Source organism: Doryrhamphus excisus, chromosome 17 (assembly GCF_030265055.1).
Source record: "Doryrhamphus excisus isolate RoL2022-K1 chromosome 17, RoL_Dexc_1.0, whole genome shotgun sequence".
NCBI lineage: Eukaryota > Metazoa > Chordata > Actinopteri > Syngnathiformes > Syngnathidae > Doryrhamphus > Doryrhamphus excisus.
The window spans coordinates 4,991,494-5,019,002 of record NC_080482.1 but is presented as its reverse complement, the minus strand read 5'-3'; the positions used below and the strand labels follow the sequence as shown (position 1 = coordinate 5,019,002).

General features: G+C 42.1%; 1 protein-coding gene across 3 annotated transcripts in view; it reads right to left on the bottom strand.

Annotated features, from left to right (window-relative positions):
* Positions 1-27,509, bottom strand: part of zfpm2a (zinc finger protein, FOG family member 2a) — a 124,062-nt gene that overhangs the window by 22,855 nt on the left and 73,698 nt on the right. For 2 of the 3 annotated variants that reach the window (XM_058054016.1, XM_058054013.1), the window contains one exon: positions 26,149-26,260. In XM_058054016.1, coding sequence (XP_057909999.1) covers positions 26,149-26,260 — 112 coding nt within the window. The remainder of the gene's footprint in view (positions 1-26,148; positions 26,261-27,509) is intronic. The other variant, XM_058054015.1, reaches the window with a different exon arrangement.

Here is a 27,509-nt window from a genome sequence, read left to right as displayed (position 1 = left end):
GCACGGTGATCCCACGTGCTTTAGACGTTTTCATTAATTGAAATCGTCACTGCGTAACCGTTCAGTACTACACTCTGGCAGGTATGAATGAAAGCTGCTACAGCTTAATTACTCTGCAGCTAAATATGCATTGTTGGAAACCCAAATGTCAGGCTTTATATCTGCTACAAATCACTAGTTTAATAAAGTGGGAGTGACAATTAGTGAGCACTTAGGCATCAAAAAATTAATGAAAACTACTAGCCCAAAGCCAGACTTTCTTGTCAAATACAAAAGCCTGCAAATGATCAGATGTTTTGCAAACTTTTTGAGAGCAGCTTATCCGCTGCTGAAAGATGCCAAACGTTGCCATTATATGCAAATTGTGTTTATTATCTTGCAGGCAGGCAGCACAGATCCTGCCTTGGTTGGGGCTGATGCAGCCCACAGCAACTTCTGAGCAAGGTTTAAGCACAAGGGGTTTTAATTAGCTCTCTAAGGGCCGCAGTTAGAGGTGCACTTTTCACAACAGCCGTTGGGAAGTTGAAGACTAACTTGCAGCGCTCCATATGTTGCCCAAGAGGCCTCCGAGACGAGCGCAATTCACATTTGGAGAGACGCAATGACCACTCCGAAAAGCAGCACGCCTTTTTGGTGGATTGAATGGTTTATGATTGACTGACATTTTTTGGGAATGTGATCAAAACATGTTGTAAAAACATTTTTATTACAAATATTAAAACTTCTGTCAATCACGTCATGTACAATTATTTTATTTATTTTTTATTTTTTTATTTTTATTTATTTTATTTATTTTTTAAATCTCTTTTTACACTTAGAGCACACATTTCCATTTACCAAACCTGCAAACTCTGCTCACACCGATTTAATTTAATGATTAAAATGTTTAATGCGATTAATCACAGACAATGGGAATCATGATTAATCACGATTAATCACGATTAATCACAACTATGAACTATCTTCAACTTTTCATCAACTGATTTTACTTGCAAGAACATTGGCCGTACGTGGGCTGTACTTAAGTTTAGTTTGGCGAAGGTTAGCCGTGGTTGCACTCGTGACTGGCTGCTTTACGTTGATGTGTTAAGCTAAACCTGACCCCACCTTTACCAAGGGTGCCATTGGAGTATATTCCCCATTTATTGGACTGACAACTCTTACAGAGTAAGTCCGCTACTCACTGCTACTCACCTTGCCCACCCGGTAATTAAATAATGTAGTTATTTCCCTTAACGTATTTTTGAAGACCCTAATATTAATCATGGATAAAAAAACAAAGCCTTTGTGTAAAACTGTTAAAAAAAAGACAAATCTTGTACTTCAATGTGTGGCCACTATGTGATGACAGAGTGGACAACAGTTGCAAGCATTGTCAGAAAATATTCTCAATAAAAAAGGAGATATTTCTACTATATTCTACTACTGTAATATAAAACAAAGTAGTTAGTTGCCATATTTGGCTGACGGTTGTCCCTAAATTAATGTTACAATGAAGGACTCATGGATCATTTTCTGTTCCGGATGTTTATGATTGCAAGGTTTATACTCTCTCTTCATTGTCATCCTTTTTTTTTTTATAATTTCCAGCTCAGTGTACCTCCTTTTCCCATCAACTCTCATTATATTTTCCGCGTTTGACCCCGGAGCTGCCAAAAATGATCTGTCTCATTAAGCGATGCATCACTTTCTTTCTTCTTCAACTTATTGTCTCTTGCACACTATCCCATCTTTCATCTTAAGCTTGGAATAAATTATACAACAACCGTTGCATGCATGCCATTTGTCACAAATGAAGCAGTTAGGCATAAAAAGCGTGACGCTGATATCTGATCCCAGTTCATACAAGTGAGTATAGAAGCCAATGCAAACGATGTTTTACTCGTCTTTCACTGACCACGACCGCTAGTAGTAGTCGTTATTTGAACAAATACAACAGATTACACAGGAGCCGCTGATTGCGTCTTTACCTCTCTGATGTATTTGCTAAAATTCATATATTCACTTGCAACATTTGACACAATTTCTATGGAGACTCTTGGCATTACAGGCAAAATGAGGTTTTGTGTAAATAGTACGTTGGGAGAAAATGGCCTGGAGATAAAAAAATGGTGTTTGTTCAAGCCGAGTCTTGGGCTTCCGCGGTCGTGGCCTCCGAGCCCACCACATCTTTTCTGTACGTGACATGTAACAAAATGTCATTTTTGACATGAAACAGAATCTAACGCAAAAAGACAATTTGCAACGACATGTGGTCGGTACAGTCCCACCTTTCTGAAGACGACAAGGTGGCGGATGGGAATGCCGTTGAGGGGGCTCGGGGAGTGCTTGTAATGTGCAAGCAGAGCAGACATAAGGGAATAAGTTGGACGGGGAAGAAGACAGAGAACAAACCTGGCAGGCGCGTTGAGGCCATGCCAGTCGTGCCTGCGCCACGCGGTGTGGCAGGAAGGGCAGTGCCAGGAAATGTGGCGAGAGAAGGAAAGATCAAACAACAAGGGCTGCAGATCTCCACCAATCTGCTCTGTATTAATGTCGGAGCCAAGGAGCGGTTGAACCAGACGTGGTCCACAAAGTGTGAGATGTGTGATGTCTGGATGACCATTTGCTGCAAACTGGATGTCGTGAGAGAGACAACCATTTCCAAACTTGCTCTCGGACAAAAGAAGTTTACCGTTTAACTTCTCGGTTGCTTGATTTCAAATCCTACGATCACGTGTTCCAGATTTGACATGTATGAGTGAATGTGAGACACGCCTGTCAGCTCCAGCGGACCGCATCCGGCTCCAAAAATTGTACTCCATATAGCTGCAATAAAGCAAGCAGACGGCAAATGAGCTCCATGCTGCCATCACTCCCTCCAGGACAGATGGCAAAATTAGTCAATATGCTTTCCAAAATTACATGGAAATCACACAGCTTTGTGTCTATCTGTCTATGCTTTCCATAGCGTCATGACCATCTTTGTCTGGGTGTGACGACTGTGAAAAGGGTGGCGTTCTGGGCTTTGGGATGGTAAAGAAGGCAGAATCATCGTTATTGCTGTTGATTGGAAAGAAGAGGTGAAGTAATGGTAGACATGAGTTCTTTTGTTAGCGTTGTGTGTGTGTGTGTGTGTGTGTATACGGGTGGCGGTAACTGGGGAACGAGCCTGTTCTTTGACAATGTATGATGAACAGCCTGCTATTTGGAGTGCATCCGCAGGAGCCGGTTTGAAGCGCCCGGTCCTTGGAGAAATGTCATAGGAGCGCAATGTTTGAGGAGCAGACTGCAAATGCTGAATCTCCCCGTGGCCCGTGTATTTTTGGGGGAATGACACAGAGCATCTTATGACAATATTAGCCCGTATCCCTGCTTGTCTTTTTGAATAGAATCTTGAACCGCGAGCTGATAATGGTATCTCTGCTGATATAAGTCTCTCTGCAGCAAAGCGGGAAAAGGTCTGCTGTTTTGGAGGAATCTCGCTTCAAAATCTTGTCAGAGGGGAAATTGCGTGATTTCTCCACTATTCACTATGTGAGATAAAATTGCAGAAGTTGGCAGCGTGACTATCTTGTCATGTAAATAATTCAACAGAGGATTCTTCCATCTGTTGTGTAAAAAAAATAAAAAATAACATGTTTTCTGTGCGAACACAATATAGATTTATGACACACTTATTTTTAAAGTAATAGAAAATGGAAACTCGGGATAACTATATATCACATTTTTTTTTAGACACTGTGCTGGCAGCTCACATCTTGCTGCAATGACTGTGATCAGTTAAAACATATAGAAATCATTTCCGCTAATGAAATACATAAAAAAATACGACAACTGAGATGAAAGTGGAACTGCAGATGGCGGAACAGTCTGATTCTGGACTGAGCTATGGACACATTGGCCTGAAAATATATGTAAAAATTGGAAAATGTGCAGACATTCTGAGTTGCCTAATTGCATATGTGCAGTAAAATGATCATAACACAGTCCACTGAGAAAACTCTGTCCCTTTTCGTGACGGCTCTGTCTTTGTGTCCTGTTCAGGCAATTATGCCCAGCTCCATGTTCTCATATGGGAATCGATGGGGGAGCGAAGAGTGCGGGCAGGCTGAGGTTGGGTATGAGGGGGGGGTGGCTGGTGAAAAAGTCATTTTAGCGTTGAACTCTTCAGTTCCGGTCATGCTCTGTACCTACGCAAATTAAAACCTCCCCAGTAGCCTATGTAAATATGGTGCCTACTGTGCTGCGCTTTAATGAGCCATGATATGAAAGACATTGAAAACCAATGGAAAATAACTGGCCACTTAAAGGTGGGGTGCATCTGACAGGTGACAGGTAGAGGCAGGTTTAAGACAGGGTTGGGTCTAAGGCATGAACAGAGGGGGTTGCGGGATGAAGGGGGGGGCAGACCGGCTCTCGCATTTGGGAATAATCTGCAACTGTGAGTATTGAACCAAGGGAAGGCCTCGAGCATTACAAAAAAATTCTGCGTGGTAGCAGTGAAAAGGCAAAAGGGGGTTGTGTACATACGCACTCATTTTTAAGAGCGTTGGCTGCTGTTTAGTCCATTAAAAGGAAACGTTAAATGTTGTCTACCTTGACACAAAGACGATTGTCAGCAGCTTAAATGTGCATCACTCCATTCCACACGGTCACACCGAGGCTTCGCATCCTACAATAACCTTTGTCTTGTACACACGTTACATGGATTACCTATGAGACAATCTTCTTTGTTCAGCAAAATGTCGCCGTAGAAATAAGAAACTCTTCAAGGTGGGGGCCCTAGCAAAAAGGGACTCGTCGTCTGCACAAACCGATTAATCCGAAACATTCAGAGGAATCTCAAGTCATTTACGATATCACAGAATCCATCATGGAGATTCCCAGGCAGAGCTGAATCGGCGGCCCAGTTCAATGAGGACTGATGGAACTTATAATTTCATGGCAAAGGGAACATGGCGTCTTTGCAAAGCTGCAATAGCAAAGCATAAAATAAAATACAGGATTGTACCAGAGCAAGGAAACACATCCAGTACCTGATTGCTAACAGACATTAAAGTACAATGACGTATGTGAAATAAGCATGTGAACATATGAAAAAACGTACGGATCGCTAATTGGACAAACCCTTTGCATACAATTATTGTTAAGATTATAGGACAGTTGACTTGCAAAGACTGAGAGTTAATATCATGATTCCAATCTAAAAATGGAACACAAAAAAATATATGTAAGGTTTTTTATTTGTTATGAAGTTCTTAAATCATACAAAATTCAGTCTCTAAGAAGACACAGCCAGATATAAATGTTAGAAACTTCCTGCCTGGCTGGTGAGCATCATTGTAGTCAGGCCATCTGAACAAGACAGTGGGGTGCCTCATGAATTTAGACTAAGTTGTGATTCAATATTTGGCTGACAGACTTTCTGCAGTCAACTGTGAGCAAATGCAAACTCTTTGCAAGCAGTCGTTTAGTTCTTGTTTTTCGGTCTTTTGTCCTAAAATTAAACACCTGAAGTGAAAATAGGATCTTCGAACAAAAAAATATGTTGGCTTCCCCAAAGTTAGCTGGGATAGGCTCCAGCTCACCCACAATTAAAGTTGGGCATAGTTTGAATTTCAGCGATTCCGGTTCAGATTCCGACAACTGGGTAGAAACCATAGCTACCGTTCTTTGTTTACACCCAATTTTCATGACATCAACGGACTGCTAAAACCCTCGGATACATTGGCAGGAGACCATTGTTGTTTATTGTTAGACTTCCCTGATTGATACAGGAAGTCCCGCATGGTGTATGAAAGACTTATTTCTACACCAATCATGCATGATATCATTGCTGCTCTTTTTTCCATGAAGCTGAAGCTGAAACTAGGAATCGAAATCTAAAAATGTGAACAATTCCAAGTTAGTACCGGTTTTCATTGATGCCCAACTGTACCTGGAAAATGGAAGGATAGATGGAATTGATTAAATCCCCAAACATCATGGCGTAGCCACAAATAGACACATTCACCTGCTTGTGTGTACTGAACAGCAAAGCATCACATGATAGCTGGTGCATTTAAAAATCAAAACATCTGTACTGGATTTCAGTGCTCTGAAATGCAAGTGTGCAGAAGCGTGATTCGCTATCAGTTGTCATGCTAGGTTGCATGTCCACACAGCAAAAAAAAAAACCCAAATTGACCCAAAAAATGTTCCCAGTGGTTCCTTCAGTGCCTTGACTTCACTGCATGGATGGAAGAAAAAAAAAAAAAAAACCTTCATGGTAGCCGCTATGAGAAGATGCTGATAAATCTGTCCGACCAGTTTGGGTCACTCTCTATTCTGCTCTTCCAGCTCAGATAGCAGAAGCACTTTACAAGGAGCCATCTCTCGCCGTGGCAACTTTGTGTGACCTTGTGGAGCTGAATAAGACTGTAAAATTGATTCAGCTCCTGTAATAAAAGAGCATGCACATTATCGGCATTCTAATTATAATTAATACAAGCAGCAGAGGCAGACCCATTATTTATGATAGCAGCCCATAATAAGCAAACAATAATAATAATCAGCTGCTTATTTTAGTCATATAATGATGAATGACTATCCCTCTGGCACACAAAACAGTAGCTGATCACACGAGTGCTGCTTATTTCATTTCTACTTTCCGTAACCCCGTTTTACCCTTTAGCTTTATATTCACAATAACTATATGTAAAGCCATTACATAAATACACACAAAATAAATAAACGAAACTATTTTTGGTACTGGCAAGAATCTGAAAATCACATTTCTGCTGCATATGAGAACGAGCGAGCACTCGACTGCCTCAAAGTGTGTAAAATAAAAAGACCTCAGAGATCTTGGTTATCGCTTATAATTAGGCATCCATGTAGCTTACGCCATTTCCCCTGTTTGATAATTATAGTCCGTCCTGCCTAATTTTGCAGAGAGTCAGAAAAATGCTTATTGGTGCCTATCTTCCTTATTAATTCTTCTCACAAATCCTTGATTATTTTCCAATTCTATCCTCTGATATCTCCCTGGCTCTGTTTGTTTCACTCGCTCCTCCACTGAGCGGTCCGCCTTCCCTCTCAATCGACTGTTTTGTTTCCCATTTTAATGAACAGTTGGATTCTTTTATTTCTCTACAAGTGCTGGATTTGCCTTATCACCCTCCGTCCCTTTGAGGGTTGCCAATTGGTTTTATCCACGGATGTATCATTTCTTAGGCTTCCTCTTTTTTTCTCCACAAAGAGAAATAACCACTTCGTCAACAAGCCTCTCCGGAGCCAGAGATTAAAAACCTCAACATCACCTACCTTCCAGCGCTGCTCCCAACTGGTTTGTGTAAAACTCAATTAAACTCGTCCCCAATGAATTTCTCATTGCGGTACATTAAAAGGAATTTTTTTCAAGCATGATGACAAATGTAGCTTCAGAGCCGTTCGAAATGTTGAACTCAGGTTTTAGCCTCATGATGTTTCAAAAAGCGGCTTAACACAAGACATCGAAAAAGATACAATGTTTAAAGTCCATCAATTAGCCCCCAGCAGCGGTACAATGCAACCGTTTCATGATTAAAGGTAAACAACCGAGACATAATGGCGGTTGTCAACCATTTATGAAATTCAGATTTAATCTTCAGGGGTTTGCAGATCGGTGGTCTCTTGTTCGGATCGGCTTTGAATCGATAACAAGTGACTGCGTACAATCGGTCTAGTCGGTGAAAAGGCATCGTTCAGTCAAGCATTGCAAGTCGATGTGCGTGTTAACTTCATTCATATGTGATAACGTGTTTCCACTACAACCTGACAATCTGAGCGGAAAAGCATCCTTTAGATGTTGTCTGTCTATGACGAGTTCAATTCTTTTGTACTTTGGATTTTTCTATTGCGTGTAAAAGCACAAGTGAGAGGTTTTTCTCTAAAGCACAACAGGAAGGGGGGGAAATAAGACCTGGCTTGGTTTCAGCCAGGTCTGCCTTACAAGAAGACAATCCTCCCCTCCCTTCCCCCCACGCGCTTTTTCTTGTTCTCCCCGTGAGGCGGTCCCTCCCCAGCAGCCCAAGAATTTAAGGGCATCTTTGAAGCCTCGCAGTGTTCTTCGGTGTTGTAAAATGTGCATGTTCTCGTCAGGCTGTCAGCCCCGGGAAGGTGTTTTTCGTGCTGAGATTAGTGGACGAGGTGCAGTCTGTGTTTTTGGCCAAACACACGCCCATGCTTTGACACAAGGAGGGACTCTGACTTGAACTGGGCAACAGACCAAGATCACTCCCTCTTGTCTCCTCTTCTTCTTCTTCCCACCCCCCCAGTCCTCTCCAAGACACGATGACATGTGTCATTGCTATAGACCTGTTCTGGAAGATACAACTGGTTCAAGGTCGGGGCAAATCCCCAATGTGGGGAAGAGAATGATAGAAATGATGTACACCTCTCCTCTCATGGGTGTCTTTTTCTTAAATACTTTGCATAATTCATGGTGCTGTAATGTCTGTGATGTTATATGAACTCATCATAAGGCCAACTTGATCAATGTCTATATGTTTATTTTTGTCTGTTTACAGTTCAATAGAATAAGTCTACAGAGGGTGCAAGTGTTCTAGGACCATTTTTGGAGTCCCTTCCTCAATGAACCAAATCATGAAATGTGATGTTTCACATGGAAATGTGTATATAACTTCAACAATGGCCGATTTCCATAAAAAAAAAAACATGTGATCAGCATCAAACCTTTTGCACGCTTTGCATGTCTGTCACTAGCTGTGCTTTCACTCCAAATATGCCTTTTTTACCACAGAGAAATTTAGTTTTAAAAACAAAATAAAGCAATGTTGTTAGTTTGGAGCTTGTTTTTGTTCCACGGGGAAAGCCACAGATGGATATCACATTCATAGGGTGCCTACTAACTTTTTCAGGTGTCACTGAACAACTTTATTATTCATTCATTCATTCATTTGGGGGGGGGGTGCTGGAGCCTATCCCAGCTGTCTTAGGGCACATATAGACAAACAACCAAACAACCATTCACACTCACATTCATACCTATAGACAATTTGGAGTCCCTGGAGAAAACCCACTCATACATGAGGAGAAAATGCAAACTCCACACAGAGATGGCCGAGGGTGGAATTGAACTGTGTGCTAACCACTCGTCCACCGTGCAGCCCCAACTTTACTGTGTTGTTGTCATTTACTAATTATGTCTTGTGCTCCAAAAACTATTTGTGTGCACTATAAATGTATTTAATAAGTGTGTGATGCATATTAAGAGCATCGGATGGTGAGCGAACAATGGCAACCGAAGAGAGAAGGCGATGGTTCCGGAGCCGAATTGACTGTAATAATTACAACAGTCACTTGTACAGCACATGCTTATTCAAAATTGGAGAAGAATGTCAACGTCAAGCTAGTAGAAGGTTCAATTACTTGCAATTTTTTGCCATTTTCTGGTGGTCCCAGGCGTAACCCCCACAAAAAGCGAAGATGGACTTGTGAAAGTAAAAAAAAAAAAAAAAAGGATTTCACCTTGGACAAAATAACACTAATAACACGAGAAGCAGTTCTGATTCGAAGTGAAAAGGAAAAGAGGTACTGTGTAATTATTTGACACTTACAATGCCTTACACTTCAGATCTGGGAGTATGGTGAGCAGAAAATCTGTTTACTATGGAGCTGAGTTCCTCTCACTTCTGTGGGGACGAAGGCTTTGAATAATTCATAGAGAGCGCCATGGGCATATATGCAAAGGAAAAGTGTCGCAGAATATCTCACCAAAGATGGCATTCTCCATTATGTGTGCTGTGCCCGGTGTGCCCACAGACCTCACATAATGTAATTGGATAAAAGTCAAATGCTGACTATTGAGAGGCTACATAAGGCGAGGATATTTCCCTGAGTCTGTGTGATATGCCATTTGACTCCAAAGCAGCTGTAGGAAAAATTACTTATTATATATTTATCTTGAACACATCATTACTTTTTTTTTAATGCAGCTCCAATAAATTACTGGAATAAATTTACCTACAGTAATTTATTGGAGCTGCATTAAAAAAAAAATACTGGAATAAATTTACTGGAATAAATATACCTACAGGGGCAGCACGGCGGTCTAGTGGTTAGCACGCAGACCTCACAGGGTTCAATTCCACCCTCGGCCATCTCTGTGTGGAGTTTGCATGTTCTCCCCGTGTATGCCATTGAGTGTTAAGCTGCTGTGTGATGAGTTAATGCTGTTTGTAAGATGACGCAGTGACCTTCAATTTCTAGTGGGTTGACAAGCTTGTCATAGTTTTTTAATAGCTCATGATTGGCTTTGGGCGGCACGGCGGTCGAGTGGTTAGCGTGCAGACCTCACAGCTAGGAGACCAGGCCAGACCTCGGGCATCTCTGTGTGGAGTTTTCATGTTTTCCCTGTGCATGCGTGGGTTTTCTCCGGGTACTCCGGTTTCCTCCCACATTCCAAAAACATGCTAGGTTAATTGAATGTAAATGTGAGTGTGAATGGTTGTTTGTCTATATGTGCCCTGTGATTGGCTGGCGACCAGTCCAGGGTGTACCCCGCCTCTCCCCCGAAAACAGCTGGGATAGGCTCCAGCACCCCCGCAACCCTCGTGAGGAAAAGCGGTAGAAAATGAATGAATGAATTTACCTCCAACTTTTCGTTCAAAACGCATGACCTCTCCAAATACAACAAGGGATAAAATATCGCTCTTGAATTAGAAAGTCCTTATTGTGATTGGGTTCATCAAAGTTGTTTTTGTTGTCATTGTACTCTGCTGACAACTTGTCTCATTGGGATGTGGCTGGCTGAAACAATGACGTGCTTTACATATCAAGACTGCGGAGCCTTTCATTTAAAGAGGCTTCTTCTTCACAGACAACACTTTTATTGACAGGTAAACCCCAGGAGATTACACACAGTGGTCTAATTAGTCTCTCCCTCCAATGCACTATTTACACACCCCAAGGAAGGAGTGCGATCCAGGCAAAGCCAACATTCGAGAGCGAGAGAGAGAGAGAGAGAGAGAGAGAGAGAGGTGACTATGATGGATGTGTCGGCCATGTAACTGTAGAGAGGAGTTGGTGGCTTGCTTAATTCCTGACATGAAATATTACCTGAAGGCCTCAACTGAGCAGACCTGCGTGGATGGGAGCTGAGATAGCATCCATCCCTCCAGTAGAGGAAACAAATAAACAAACAAAAGCTCCAAGACCCCTGACCTGACAAAGCAAGTGCCACTGATAAAGTTAGCACACATTTTAGCCACTTCTTCGTCTCACTCTTGTCTTTGGCCTCGCTTTCACCTTGTTGTGTGCATGTTCTTCTATTAAAGGTAATAGCCGTAACTTCATACCGGTGTTTTTTTTTTTAAACATTTGTCAATCTTGAAAGAAAAAGGAGAGGAGAGTAAATTATAAATCTTACTTGAGTCAGCTAAGGGCTTCTATCTCCAAAACAAAATAAAATCCAGTCCAAAACACTGCTGTGAGCATTAGGTAGCTACGGGTTTAAGCCTTGTCCGCCATGATCAAACTAGGATTTATGAAGCATCATAACTCCCGACAACATCCAGCGGCTTATTAATTTTATATATTTCTGTCCATTCCCTGATATTCCAAGCCTTGACAGTCACTCAAGATAAGCCAAAAGCGTTCTGACAGGATGGAGTGTGTATATATTTTTCACCGCTCCGCCACCCCCCCCCCCCCCCCCTCGCTCCATTTGAATAGCTATAGAAGAAACCTTGAAACGACTATGGTGCAATTTGTCTGTGGTTTTGTCTTCACTTGCAACCTTCCCATTCATGCAGGGCCTTAAATCAACCTTGCTATCTGCCCAGAGCATAAGAACTGACCAAATAGAGACAAGGAGGCAAGGTGAGAGGCCCGTGTGTGTGTGTACATCTTTATGTACAGTATGTTTATTAGAAAAGGCTGAGCGCCAATGAGCAGGAGGTGATTGGCTCCACCGGAGTATCATGTGATTGAATTTTAATCAAAACTCACTAATCACCATTTACAGGCCTTCTATGCAAAGGCTTGTTCTCTGATATATAAGAGGGAAACATGCTGATAGAGTTTAATTTAACTGGAGTCTAGGTCGGAGGCGTGATTTAATGTGGCCCATCGGGAAAGTGTGCAGCAAGGAAACGAGAGAAGAAGAAGGAAATGCTACTACATTATACCATGACTCTTTTAAAACTTTCTTTTTAACGCAAACCTTTTCATAGACAGAAAATAAAATATACTATATCATTATAGAGGTTACACATGCTCATTATATCTTCGGCGTGATGCCAACATGCTTATACAGTCGTGTATAGAAGTTTACATGAACCCTTGACATTACTTCCTGTCCGCCACTCACATATCTCTCTAAGAGAACACATTAATAGCAACACACACAAGCACGAGTCTCATTTATGTCTATTATATTGGGTAACACAAGTGTAAAGGTGACTATAGGGGTGCTAGTATATGTCTAGAGGGCTCTAAACAGGTTTTCTGCACTCTACAAAATTATTCCATTTATAAATACGGAATTCTACTTTGCAAAAATGCTACTAATGCAATTAATTAACCATGATAAACGAGGGATTCGTGTACTCCATCCATTTTGTATCTTCACTAGGGTTGCGGGTATGCTGGAGCCGATCCCAGGGTGGGATTAGTGTACTGTTGTTAGTGTACACTTTTATAGCCATCAACAAGCTTCTGGCATCATTTTGGATATTTGATTCCGATCTGATTCCGCATCCCTCCCATGTACCGCTTTCCTCACTCCTTTCCCAGGTGTCTGTACATACGGCATACGCACAGACCAAATAACTCGGCCACAGCGGCTATCGCACCTGGCAGTCTCTGACAAAGACCCCGACCAGCCACAATGACTGAAGCAAGCAGTGGAGAAGAAGCAAGCAGGATGTAATCTCTAGGCGATGTTGATAAAGGGAAACGCAAAGGGTTTGGGTCAAAGGGATTAAAATGGTGGAGGTGTTGGTTGTAAGAGGGAGAGGTGCTGGTTCTAAGAAGGAGAGTGGCTGTGGTGTCGTGGTGGGACCAGTGGGGGAACCACCCCATAACAGTGTGGAGCGTGGAGATTACAGGGGGAATGGTGCAAGGAGGATTCCGGTGTGTGGAGGGGAAGGAATAACTCCATATGGAGGTGGAACACAGCATTAGCAGTGTTTGTTCAACAGGATGCAGTAGGGATGTTCCCATCGGGATTTTATGCTGCCGATACCGATCCTCATACTTCATACTTGCAGTATAAATGTTTATATGTACCACCGGCTATATTAGGGGTCACCAAGGTTTTTTATTGTGAGACAAAAATACAAATTGGGCTGCACGGCGGTCGAGTGGCTAGCCCGCAGACCTTACAGCTAGGAGACCCGGGTTCAATTCCACCCTCGGCCTTCTCTGTGTGGATTTTCCATGTTCTTCCCGCGCAAGCGCGGGTTTTCTTCGGGTACTCCGGTTTCCTCCCACATTCCAAAAACATGCTAGGTTAATTGGCGACTCCAAATCGTCAACATTTATTTTCAACAACGTCATTCGTAGCCCGACGCAGCCCTGCACACAACAAAAGTTCCTCCTGCACTAAAAGTGCTACATCCAGGGTGTACCCCGCCTCTCGCCCGAAGACAGCTGGTATAGTCTCCAGCAACCCCCGTGTGAGGAAAAGCGGTAGAAAATGAATGAATGAATGAAAAATACAAATTTTTGTAACATTTATTTTCATCAACGTCATTCATAGCCCGACGTAGCCCTGCACACAACAAAAGTTCCTCTTGCACTAAAAGTGCTACATAGTGTCTGCATGCTCTCAAATTCGTACTGAGGTGGTCATCCCCAAATTTTGCCCACATTTGCAAATACAACGAGTTGGGACAGGGGCTTGATCGCCAATCCATCAGTATCATGCTTTTTGACTTATATTGGCCGATACCGATCGGTGGCCGATCGGTTGGAGTGTTTCTAGTAGGGGCTTGGGCATCAGGCAGTTATGTACTGTTGGTCGTGTAACAGCCAGATGGTAAACGAGACAAGTATGAAGAAAACAAAGTTCCTATTATGATCCAATTTATTAGAAACAAACATCAACTTTGTTCTCTGCATGACTGGTATTGTCTAAATAGCATCAACCCCATGACTAGATATGACATTTTAAACTACGAAGACCAACCATGCCGGTTGATATCAAGCGGGGATGACTTGAGTTACGTGTTTTTGAGCCCTTCATGCCTACGCAAACCTCACATGATGTGGATAGAGTTCTACCAACAAAACATGTCAGTCACCTCTTCGTGAAAATGGGGCAGATATGAGACTGAAACCTATCTTGCGCAGCACCAAATACTGTACTCACAGCTTCCATTTCACAGTCAGTGGGTGAGCGGAGTTCAAAAATCTTTCTTTTTTTTTTTTTTTTTTTTTCCTCCAAGCCAGCTATCCAAAGGCTCACATTCCAGTTACATTTCAAATTGAATAGACTTATGTTTCCAGCAGTCCAGCTTTTTGGCCACTAGAGAGATGACAGACTGGTTTCTACTGACTGCTCAGGGGAGCACAATGGCTTTGACAGAGTTAAGAGAAAGAGTGCATCAATGCCCCACCATCTCTCTTTTACCGCCACACACACACACACAAACACACACACACCTCTCTCACTTCTCTCCTCATGTTCCTTTTTGTCTTTTCTATCCTCTCTCTCCCTCTCTTGCTTCCCTTGGGCCTCCAGGATGGATGGCCCTGTCTGACCGGGGCGACACTGATGTCTGCTCCGCCACACTTCTGTACCTACAGCACGCCTGTCTGCTTGCTCACGTCTAAGTCCACTCACCTTCTCTATCATGAATAAGGGGCAGCCATCTCTGTCACTCATTGCTGGCCACAAGAGTTCAGTAATACTCACAACTAAATGACATTAACATTAACATAACGACCATGTTATGGTAATGTTATGTTTTCAGTGTTGTTGGTCTGCTTCATTGTTGGTGGGTAGAATTAACATTGGATTTTCAAAATTTCGAAAGGAAATTGATACCACCGAAGATCGCTTTGACCACAAATAGTGAGATCACATTTGGGATCGTTCTTCTCACGCTGCTCTCAACACTGGACTGCCACGACTGAAGATTGTATTGTAACGTCTACTGGGACATTAGCCACGTTTACATGGACCCAAATATTCCAATTCTATTAGGGTTATTTGCTCAAACGGAAAGAATCTAACCTTTGTATACACCTCATTCCGAAAGAAAAGTGCCAATCCGAATGAATATATAATCGGATTCACGGGGTGGAATATTCCTTTCCCGAAATCCGATTGAGGTATCTTGTACCCGCTCAATCGGAAAGTTGTCAGGGTGCGTTCTTTCAGCGCATGCTCAGCTGTCGTCTCTCAGGTTTTGAAAATGGCGGCAAGCAGTCATCACTGGACTACAGCGGAAAGTTCGTTTTTGATACAAACTTTAAAAGTACTGAACGTTCAAATTGCTGCTTTAAAAAAAGCAACTGTCCCAACAACCGTGGTAATCACACTCTTGTCCGCCATCTTTGATGAATCACGTGATGTTGTTTACGTTTTACTGCCCCATTGACTATTCCGTTTGATTATAGCGGTGCATGAAGACAAGAGAATGGAATATTCCTTTCCATGTATACACTGTTTTCTGGTACGTCATTCGGAAAGATTCCATTCGGAAAGAGGACAATCTCATGTAAACGTGGCTAATGTAAGGATGTTTAGTTGACCATCTCTTTCTTGCAAAAACAAAACAGGCTATTGTCGCTCAAACCATGCCAAAACAACATCAGCAAACTCAACTCTACTCCAAGCCATCCACTTTTGTTCCACTCCTTGTCAGCAAACTAATCCAGCCGGAGCTAGAATAGGATTTAGATCAGGCTTCATAGCAGGCCACTACAGAATAATGTTGTGTTCATAGGTATTCTTGGGTGATTTTGGCTGTGTTATTGCATTATTATCCTTTTGGAGGACCCATGACCTGCTACAGAGACAAAGGTCTAAAACTGGGAGGGGATAGTTTTGCGATTTCACTGAATCCTTTGCCGGGAGTTACCACCCAGCAAAACAATTGAAAATTGTAGGACAGAAAAAAAAAACATTATTATCAGTACTGGCTCTCCGTTAAGGTAACATAAGATGGCGAAACATTTGGGTCTCGGAATTCATTGCAGCTGTAGCTCCATCTGATTCAAACACAAGATGACACTTGCAGGATTATTCAAATTCAATGAGTCATCTGTAAGAAATGCTGGCAACCTGCTATAAACCATCTTCGTTTTTTCCCTGTGTCCTTAAACATTGCATTGGGCTTAAAGAGAGAGGTAGACTTGCTCGGATCCTTTGACCAGATCACCTGATAAACGGAGACCCAGATAAGGTACTAATGTTAGAGGTGGTTGAGAGAATAAAAAACAGTGATATCACACTGATACGCCTCTCTAAAGACTATGGTGTTCTTTCATAGTGGTGGTTGTACAATCAATAAAATGGATTAACTGTAAAAGGTATGAATAAAGGTTATCCCGCATCGACACACCGGCGACCCCGAAAAATTATTTTATACCGTGTTGAGATATTTCCTCTGATGAATATCTGATCATGATTCATGCTGCCGGAGAACGATTTTCTGGGGTATACGTTACCAAAAACAGAACTGTATTCTCTTAGCTAGTTCTATTATAATAAGATTTATTTTCTATTTAAACTGCATCTGTGTTTTTTCCACCCTTTTCTCCCCCTCATAACCTGATCATCCCCTGACTGCTTTGCTACATCAGACCTGCAAGAACCCTCACAGAGACTTTAATCATGTGGTTTTCCATCACCGTGACTGACGATCTGAACATACATTCACCTGTGAGTGAGTGCTCTATCACTCTTTTTTCTTTTCTTCTACACACACACACACAGTGGGATCCAACATTGATAAAAATGCTCTAAAACCATGCCCGTCTGGTCTTGACATATACCTGTAGGACTGGGTAGAACAGCTCTAGTCATGACTAGGTAGGACAAATTTTGTTTTTAGCTTTATCTGGCAGCTCTGTCTTATAGTCAAGAATAGAGCTGTCCTACCTGGTCCTACCTAGACCCATCAAGTCATACTTAGCTTAGTAGTTCTCACAATATTGGACAGTTAGAGCTGTCCTATCTAGTATATGAATCATATAAAATCCAAGCAGCCTTTATCAGTGTGGAGAGCACCGTTATGGGTATCTGACAACTCGTATGGGGTCAAGTCATATAGGGTAAAGGGGGGTTGAATTTCCAAGGACCCTTGACTTTTTTTTTTTTAATGGGGCCCAGAATTCCTGGCAGCACCTTTGACTCTAGCTATCCTTTCTAGTCAAGACACGAGCTTCCTACCTGGTTGTTGAGCATGAACTGATGAGGCCCAGTTGTGATCCATTCAATGCTCTGAGAGTGTGGATATCCAACAGTGTGGATATCCAGGAAGGCCCTTCTCCCTTGTGTTTTGTCTCACGCAGCCTCATTGTGTGTGTGTGTGTGTGTGTGTGTGTGTGTGTGAGAGAGAGGATCTGACCAATGGCATCCAACAGCAGGGCTTATCCTAAAGCTCAGCGACAATGCTTTTCACACCTACTTACCACAGCAAAGATGGGGGCGGCAGACTGGATCATAACCAGGCCTTAAAAGCGGGCTAAGGGCTTCTAGAAGATATACACTCTTTAATTACTGACTCAAGATGGCACACTAGATTATAATCCCAGTAGAGGCTCATTTTCATATCTGCGGGATTTTTCAATGAATATAAAAACGGTCATTGATTGTGCCGTTAAGAGAGGACAGTTAAAAAGAAGAAATATAAAGTACATATCACATGAACTTGGCGGTGATTAATGTAATAAAATGTGATCTTTTCCCCTCCATCTGTACTGAACAGATTCAATACCAGAGAGACAAGCCGCAAATATTAAGAAGGAGCTTCTTAAAATCCACTTAACCGATTCACAGAGACTTGTAAGAAAAGTAATGTAGTGAAATTGTACCGCAGATAGTAAAACAATGATTAATAAGTCCTTTTAACGTACTTGGGTGTTTGCCGCCGACCCTTTCAGGCACACAATGAGCCTCCCTGGATGATCGATACCAAAGCATTTCAAGTCATTGATTATACCATTATGAACACGTTAAACGTGCGACCCACTCCCATGTGAGCGCATTAACCACGGCAGCCAATGAATCCAAGGAGGAAGCTGACTCTTCAACTGCTGTTTTTTTTTTTTTCCAATTTTGCCTTAAATGCAGTGCTTAGAGCAAGCTCCGTGTAGTTCAGGTACTTCACTCAGATGATTATAATGCCACGAGGGTGCAATAAATCACTCTTATTAGCCACACTGGAGCACAATGGTATCATAATTAATGGCAGCAGCAGGATTGAACGCTGCCCTGACATGGAAAAGTGGGCCTACTTAAGCTCTACAAGGCATTTAAATATGCAGAGTGAATGGCACAACCCAAACCCTCCTGCTCTAAGGACAGCCTACGCTCATTAGCCTGACACCCTCCATGGCACTGATACAAGGCCGGCCGGCTATTGTCAGACACACACATACACACACGCATCCGGACCACAAGCACACCCTCAAAAATGCAAATGCAGAGACCACGGCAACAAAATGTTGTGTGATAATGTTAAAAAAAAAAAAATCTAGTCTTCATCAGTGCCCACCAGTCCATTTACATGCAATGTCTTTATTGTTGTTTTTGTCTGGGGGTTTAGCCCGCGGTGAATGCAGATGGACATTTATGTGTCAGCAGCCATTATGTGAATTTTCGGTAATGGCGTCTGGTGTATGTGTGTTTTTGTGGTGAATGTGGGTGCAGTGGCAGAGCGGTGCGTCGGGTGCCTGTACTATAGTGTCTCTGCACATAAAAGACTGCCGGAGCACGCGTCTGGAGCTTTGAAGGGAGCAGCAGCAAAATGCGTGTATGTGCTTAGTGCATGTAATGTAGACTCAGGATGAAAGAATAGGTGGAAATTTATTGAGCTAAAATGCTATGGGCTGCACGGCGGTTGAGTGGTTAGCATGCAGACCTCACAGCTAGAAGACCCGAGTTTAATCCCCCGTGCATGCGTGGGTTTTCTCCGGGTACTCCGGTTTCCTCCCACATTCCAAAAACATGCTAGGTTAATTGGCGACTCCAAATTGTCCATAGGTATGAATGTGAGTGTGAATGGTTGTTTGTCTATATGTGCCCTGAGACAGCTGGGATACGCTCCAGCAACCTCCGCGACCCTCATGGGGAAAAGCGGTAGAAAATGAATGAATGAATGAAAAATACAAATTTTTGTAACATTTATTTTCATCAACATCATTCATAGCCCGACGCAGCCCCGCACACAACAAAAGTTCCTCCTGCACTAAAAGTGCTACATCCAGGATGTACCCCGCCTAGGCCTCCCTAGCTGGGATAGGCTCCACACCCCCGCGACCCTCGTGAGAATAAGCGGCAGAAAATGAATGAATAAAATGCTATCTTGAAGCATTTGATGATGGCTTCATCATCTAGATTTTACCCTCCACAGTCCCTCCCCTCCATAAAGCCTATTTTACTACTTCTCTATTACAGGGGCGGACTTACCATTAGGTAAACACGGGCAATTGCCCCTGTGTGGGGCATCCTGAGGCCTCATTTTTCCCCCTTCCCCCCCAAAACAAATCACTTTTGTCAGTGCAGCACAAGGATGCAGAGGGCCCCAATGACTGTCTTTGCCCTGGGCCCCCAAATGGCTAAATGCACCCCTTTCTCTATTCCAAATGTGCAAGCTTCAGCTTCAGAAAAAGCGTCTCCTCCCCACCCAGCTCCGGAGCGAGCCTGACCGTATAGAGCTATCGCATGGCTCAGTGCAATCAATTATTGTTGCAGCAGAATCATTAATAATTTCCTAATGAAAATGATTCTGTTGATCTATGTTGTCTTTTAATTAAGCATAATTAGTTGGCTGCTCTAAGCTGTGGCGGGGACTCCTTTAGGGTACAATTTTGTTTTAATACACTGATAATGAAATTTCTACATTGTGTGTCAGTTGTTTAGTTATTATTCAGTCACACCATTTCACTGCGTTCCCAGATAACAGATAATAAACCCTTCCATGCCCTATTCGCTGCAGTCATTTTAAAAAAGGAGAGGGGTTGCAATGAACAACCCTAATAGCTTCTTACCATGGAGCGGGAAGCAGCAGGCATCACACTTTTAACTTTCATCGACAATACAACAAAACAATAATACAAACAGAGTCATACCAAACAACGAAGGGGGAATTTCAAATAGAACCATGCAGGTTCTGCACGTGTCTGCACAGGTCATGTTAGTTCAGAGGGCTTCAGTCGGCCAGCTGTGAAAACGAAGTGGGGGCATAAAAAAAAAGGATCTGATTGTGAGGACTTAGCGAATATGAAGTAATACAAAGCCACAGCAAGTTGGCTAATTCTTCTCTGTTCGGGCTTATGTAAAACGTCCTAGTTACATTGGTCAATTTCTGCACCAACAATGGGATAAGTTGCTCTGGAGACTTGTGGGACATGCTGGATCTGAATGTGGTCTGACTTAAGAGGCTTACAATTGAAAAGTTTAGGTGACCTCTGAATAATGCCGCATAATGGAGGGTGTTTGGTTTCATTGGGTGCAAACATCAGTTAACAACGGCGCCAGCTCAGTGCTTATTTAAAAAAAAATGGCAGTTGTCATTTTCCCAAATGCTGCAGGAGTGTTGTGTCGGCAGGTACTGATTTTTAGTTAAATTGAGTAGAAATTGTCATTTAATAAGATGACTGGCATGTCTGCTCAATGATGGTCAACGTTAGGAGCTAAACTTTGCCAAATCACTATCATTAGCTGTGTGTCTTGCATGCTCGGTGTGGTGCGTGCATTGGAAACTTAGAGTCCACTATGGACTCTAACCGCTGCAATTATTCATTCATCCATTTTCGGGCGAGAGGCGGGGTACACCCTGGACTGGTCACCAGCCAATCACAGGGCACATATAGACAAACAACCATTCACACTCACATTCATACCTATGGACAATTTGGAGTCGCCAATTAACCTAGCATGTTTTTAGAATGTGGGAGGAAACCGGAGTACCCGGAGAACATGCAAACTCCACACAGAGATGGCGGATGGTGGAATTGAACCCTGGTCTCCCAGCTGTGAGGTCTGCGTGCTAAACACTCGTCCGCCGTGCCCGCTCAAAATTAGCAAAAATAAGCAAAAAATCAGTTTACAGAAAGACGATCTACTGGTAATATACAGTCAAAGAATTATTGTTCTAAATAATAAAACAAGTTGTATCTTCGACGAACAGCTTGACACAACAAAAATGTTCCCAATCAAGGAGAATTCACAACGAGCCTTTGTTAAATGTCTCCCATTTTTCACTTTCCCTATCAATCTGTTGTTTATCTGCAGAGAAAATTCCCAACTGGTTCCTATCTTCCTCTCCGGGTTCCTGTCTGTCATCCTCGTTCACTCCTGGTGCTCCACTCTTACTGTAACACATAATTACTCTGCAGACTTTCAGCCTGTTTCTAGAACTTCTGTGCTTCAAAGAAATTGTCAGAGTGTGGAGGAGAGAGCATTGTGGGAGTTCCAGGTGGATTTCTCGATAATGAGTTAGCACAGTGGTAGAGTTGAGCGTTTTAGTAACGGCTGGCTGCTAAGGCGCTTCATGGGAGTTTAATGTAAAACAAACAGGGCCACAGCGAAGGCCTGAGAAAAGCAGATATTGCACTTTACCAATGTCACTTCAGGGCCCTTGCTGCTTCTTATTTTAAGAGTGAATTCATATAATGGGCTATATTTTGAAGGATTGAAAGTGTCCTATCGAATAAACATCACGTGAGAAGAAGGTTGCAAAGGGGCTAAAAATTCACCTTGATTCTCCACCAAATTGTCATAATTAGTAATTGGATACTTTCCAACTAAACGTACTTTCATTAATCAAACACAAGACTGTATCAACAGTATATTGTATATATTAAGTAACTTATATCGATGATTACATTCAGAGACTGATGGGTCAAATGCTGCAAAAGCAATGGTATTGTGCACTGTACCGTGGATTAAAACATTCATTCATTCATTCATTTTCTACCGCTTTTTCCTCACGAGGGTCGCGGTGGTGCTGGAGCCTATCCCAGCTGTCTTCGGGCGAGAGGCGGGGTACACCCTGGACTGGTGGCCAGCCAATCACAGGGCACATATAGACAAACAACCATTCACACTCACATTCATACCTATGGACAATTTGGAGTCGCCAATTAACCTAGCATGTTTTTGGAATGTGGGAGGAAACCGGAGTACCCGGAGAAAACCCACGCATGCATGCAAACTCCACACAGAGATGGCCGAGAGTGGAATTGAACCCTGGTCTAGTAGCTGTGAGGTCTGGTGCTAACCACTCGAGCGCCGTGCAGCCTGGATTAAAACAATTCTAAAATAATTTTTTTTATTTTTCCATTTTTTTAATTTAAGGATTAAAACAGTTCTAAAATAAAAACATGTACAAAATGCATTAAAAAATGCACTTAAAAAATGAGCAAATGACCATAAAAACATAATTTTGTTTAGCTTGTCGTGGTCCTGATCACCTCGGGCGCCCTGTGGGGGACCTGACCAAGCCATCCAGCTTTCTTGTTTCACTCTCCACTGCATGCATTATATATAAACATATTTGACAAACCTCCAGACGCCACAATAAGAGAGGTTTTTTTCTGTCTTCTTTCATTTTTTTGTCATATATACTGTACACACCTAAATGTTGAGTAAATGTCATTATTTATTATTGACTCAATACAATGTTATCTACAATAGATGGTTTGATATATATTGTATCTGGATTATTGATGCAGATTGAAATTCTGATCATTAATATCACAGTTAAAAAATATATGCCCAATATTACACTGCTGTTTAGCAACAGAGTTATAAAACACCGCCCTTAATGGTAAATAATATTCACTTTCACTTCCACTCCATATTTTTCTCTTGCTTCTGGAAATACTGGGGAACAAATGATGAGCAGTAGTCAAAATGTAAAGCAAAAATCACAGGGCAGAACACACAATAGTACTCTGTAGCCACTCAAACCAATCAGCAGTCAGATACTCGCACATAGATTCACGCTGGCAGGCATCCAAAGTGAACGGCTACTATCTTTGCAAGCAGCCATAAAGAAAGCCGAGACCACTGAAACGTGAGCCAAAACATATTATGTGAGCATACTGTGCAGTGAGATATTCGCTGTTTTTCATAAGTAACACATCTCAAGGAGCAATGAAGCAGCTGACAGAGGGGAAGCAGCACAGGGTGAAGATATAAACAATCTGGACCCCAGCTTTTCAAGGTGGGAGGAAAGTTGCAGTTGGACTCTGAAGAGGCTTTAATCAACCCACACTACAATCTACACAATCCCAGCTCCAAAAGAGCAAAATTCTATATTCAATTCCATGTTTTGCATTTTTTTTCATTATGGTGTCCCCTCCAAATTCTACACACACACAAACACATGTTGGAGCATTTTAACACAGGTTCAGAAGAAAGATGGCGGAATAAATCGAATCCCAGACTGACTTTGCTCTCAAGAGCTGAAAACATTCAATAGCATCAAACACTTTTTTAAACTCGATGTCACTGCAAAAAAAAAATAAAAAATTGCCAGGAGCAAAATTGTGCAAGAATTTTGGTAATCTAATACTTTTAGAGGCTGCGTGGTACGCTAGTGGTTGGCACGCAGGCCACACACCTATGAGACCCGAGTTCGATTCCACCCTCGACCATCTCTGTGTGGAGTTTGCATGTTCCATACGACGGTTTTCTCCCGGTACACATTCCAAAAACATGCTAGGTTAATTGGCGACTCCAAATTGTCCATAGGTATGAATGTGAGTGTGAATGGTTGTTTGTCTATATGTGCCCTGTGATTGGCTGGCCACCAGTCCAGGGTGTACCCCGCCTCTCGCCCGAAGACAGCTGGGATAGACCCCAGCACCCCAGGACCCTCGTGAGGATAAGCGGTAAAAAATGAATGAATGAATTAATAGTAATTTTAGATGCAGTTCTGTGAAAAAAAAACAGATAAAAAGTTTTCATTCAGCCATTGATGACCAAGTTATACAATGTCTAAAATACAAAAATGCATCAATGACAAATAACTGATGTTTATGAAGTTGCTTATGTGATGTAACGGAAGATATTCGACTTCCAATACAAGATTTTAATTAATTCTTAACATTCTATCAGGGTTTAATGATTCGCTTGGAGGATTTTCCAATAATGAACTTAATACAGTACAATGCATAACAAGTCTCACTAGGGGGAGTGCGGGGACGACATTGTGTTTGATTTAATAATGAAAGTGACAAACAAAGTGGCTGTAAGTGACACACTATTGGGTAAGCGATGCTGCATGCGTTACGTTAATATGAGATGCCATCACATCATACATGTACGAAAAGCGGCGGATCTTATTGTCCTTCTTAAACAAAAACAGGAGAAATCCTGTTATTGCCCCCCCCCGTTTTTGTTCCATACAGTAAGTCTGCTAGCAAAACGATTAGAAGATTTTAAAGAAGTGCATAATCTTCTTTAACAGCTTATCAAAACTTTAATGATCTGGTGATAAAGAGCACAAAGTTAAGTAGCCGGTTAAGAGGATAACTCCCCAGAGCAGTCTAGTGATTAGTAGATGAGAATTGGGAGACCGAAAAGCCGGGTTGCAAATCCCACTCCTGCCACTTATTCACTTTGAGGCAGAAGACGCTCCAGTCAAGCTTTGGGTGTATTGTCACGGGTAATCATTTTGGAAAAGTGATAAATGGAGCCTCTTTCCTTTACCCTGTGTGAGCCCAAACACATACTGTATCAATATTTATGTATTTATTTTTTGTGCTGTCTTGCTCGGTAACACCCGTAAAGACCCAGTTAGGCCTGTAGAAGCCCAGCACTTTTATTATACGGGTAGCGTCAGTGTCAAGAGAGAAAAACAGTTGGCATGAAGACACTGAAAATGCACGTCAAGGGATACACCTAATGGCAAACTTTGTGGCTACTTTTGGATAAATTAGGATGCGGAACATTATCTTTTAGTTCCCAAGAAGAGGACGTAATTATTGACTTTTCTGGCAAAAAAGCTTCAAAATTTTAAAAATCTTTTTGTGTAAGAAAAGCTTAGCAAAGTCTAGTTCTGCTAGACCTTAGGCTGCCTTTGACACTGTTGACCATGTGATCAGAGGTTAGAAAACTGGGTGAGAATGTTTGCGCTAAACTGGTTCAAGCCTTATTTTGTTAGGATCGGTAACTATGACTTGTGGGGTTTACCAGGGGTCAATCTTAGGCCCCCTATTGTTCAATGTATACATGCTTCCTTTTGGCCAGCTACAACATTTATAGTGCTGTCTACTTTACAAAATACATAATAATAATAATAACAACAATATAATAATACAATACAACCCACCAATGTATTTGTTTTTCTGAAGCAATGACCATATATACTGTAACGAACTCAGCAGTGTGCAACATAAGCTGCTAATTGTATCTGTCCTTACATTTACTGTGAATGTCATTAAACAAAACAACGCTACTAATAGCCTAGACTTGTGCACCATACTGTAGCTGCCTCATGAATTTTATTATTATATTTATTTCATTATTGTATTTACATAGTACAAGAACATGAATATATATATATATAACAAATTTGCAACCTGATCTCTATTCCTGCCTTGCTTGTTATCTCCTCTAAGACGCAGTATAAAGGGAGGGAGGGGGGGGGGCATTAATTACGTTGTGAAATCTAAAGACCATTAACTTTGTGTGTCAAGTGATGTTTCTCACTTCTTAATCAGGGTTTTAGTGATATAAATTACTTGCTGGATGAGAAAAACAGATAGCCGGGGAGCGTGTGCATGTAATGTTTAAGTGTGTGCTTGTCCTTGCAGCTATTCTCTAAGAACATTTCAGAACATTTGTGGCTTGGAGAAGCATGGAGAGCAATAGAGAGAAAGTCAAAGACGGCCAGGAGACAGACAGGTGGGAGTTGAGTGGATCGTCTGTGTCTTAGCTGTGGTGTGTTGTGTTGCAGTGTGGAGAGATAACGGGATGCGGCGTTGCTTGCTTACCTTTGCTGTACACCACACAGTTGTTTTTGTTGTCCTCTGCTCCCTGCCAAGTCACATCCAGCAGCCACTTGGGGCCGGTGCTCAGCACCACCGGGACCTTGCTCTTCGTCTTCTGGACGGTGACAGATAACAAACATTTATCATTTGCTTATTTTAGTGATTAAAGAAACATTAATAAGCATGCTTGCCTGCTGCGCTGAATGGCCACAAACAAGACAATCCAGGAACTATAGGGGTGTTATAGTTCTTCCAGCCCTTCCAGTCACTAAAGTAGGTGATTTTTATTTATTTAATTTAATTATTAATTTATTCATTTTCTACCACTAGCGGGGGGTGCTGGAGCCTATCCCAGCTGTCTTGGGGCGAGAGGCAGGGTACACCCCGGACTGGTCGCCAGCCAATCGCAGGGCACATATAGACAAACAACCATTCACACTCACATTCATACCTATGGACAATTTGGAGTTGCTAATTAACCTAGCATGTTTTTGGAATTTGGGAGGAAACCCACGCATGCACGGGGAGAACATGCAAACTCCACACAAAGATGGCCGAGAGTGGAATTGAACCCTGGTCTTCTAGCTGTGAGGTCTGCGCGCTAACCACTTGACCGCCGTGCCGCCCAATTTAATTATATTTAATTTAATTAATTTAATTTAATTTATTTGTACAAATTACTGTTTACGCTGTACATTGTTCATATTTATTGGTTATCTATTTATTCTCCACATTATTATTTAAAATTTATTATTATACGGGAGCCAGGCAACGACATTTCGTTGGCAATTTCACTGCTGGGTTATTGTGCAATGACAATAAAGAACATCTATCCTATCCCTATCCTATTTTGATTAAGGAGTTCATCAATTAAATCAAGTGCTGGAGAAACCGGTTGGAGCAAAAACCTGCAGTGTCTCAGCCTTCCATTGACACGCGTGCTATACATCAAGTCCATGTAAATCCTATTTGATGATGACTGGGATGTGTTTGTGCGGTGTGCTGCTCATTTCCTCGAAGGGGAGACAAATGAGACCAAGAGCATACACAATGTCAATTCCAGAATTGAGAGCCCAATTTTCTAAGCGATATTTTGTACTTTGGGTACACTTACTATTGGCATCATCTTACCAATTCCAAAAAAAATACTACAGCATCCTCCTAATGGGTCCGCCATACTGTGTGTATAGTACCTGTATGTGCTTGCTGTATTTACCCGCCATCATATCCTGCTTTGTTGATGTTCTTTTTGTGCTGCTGTTGTTTGAGTGTATGCTAAGGCACCTGAGTACAAAAGTCTATTACTTAAAGGCAAACTGTCAGTATTTCAAGGCCATTACTTTTTAACCCCGAGGCCCTTCTTC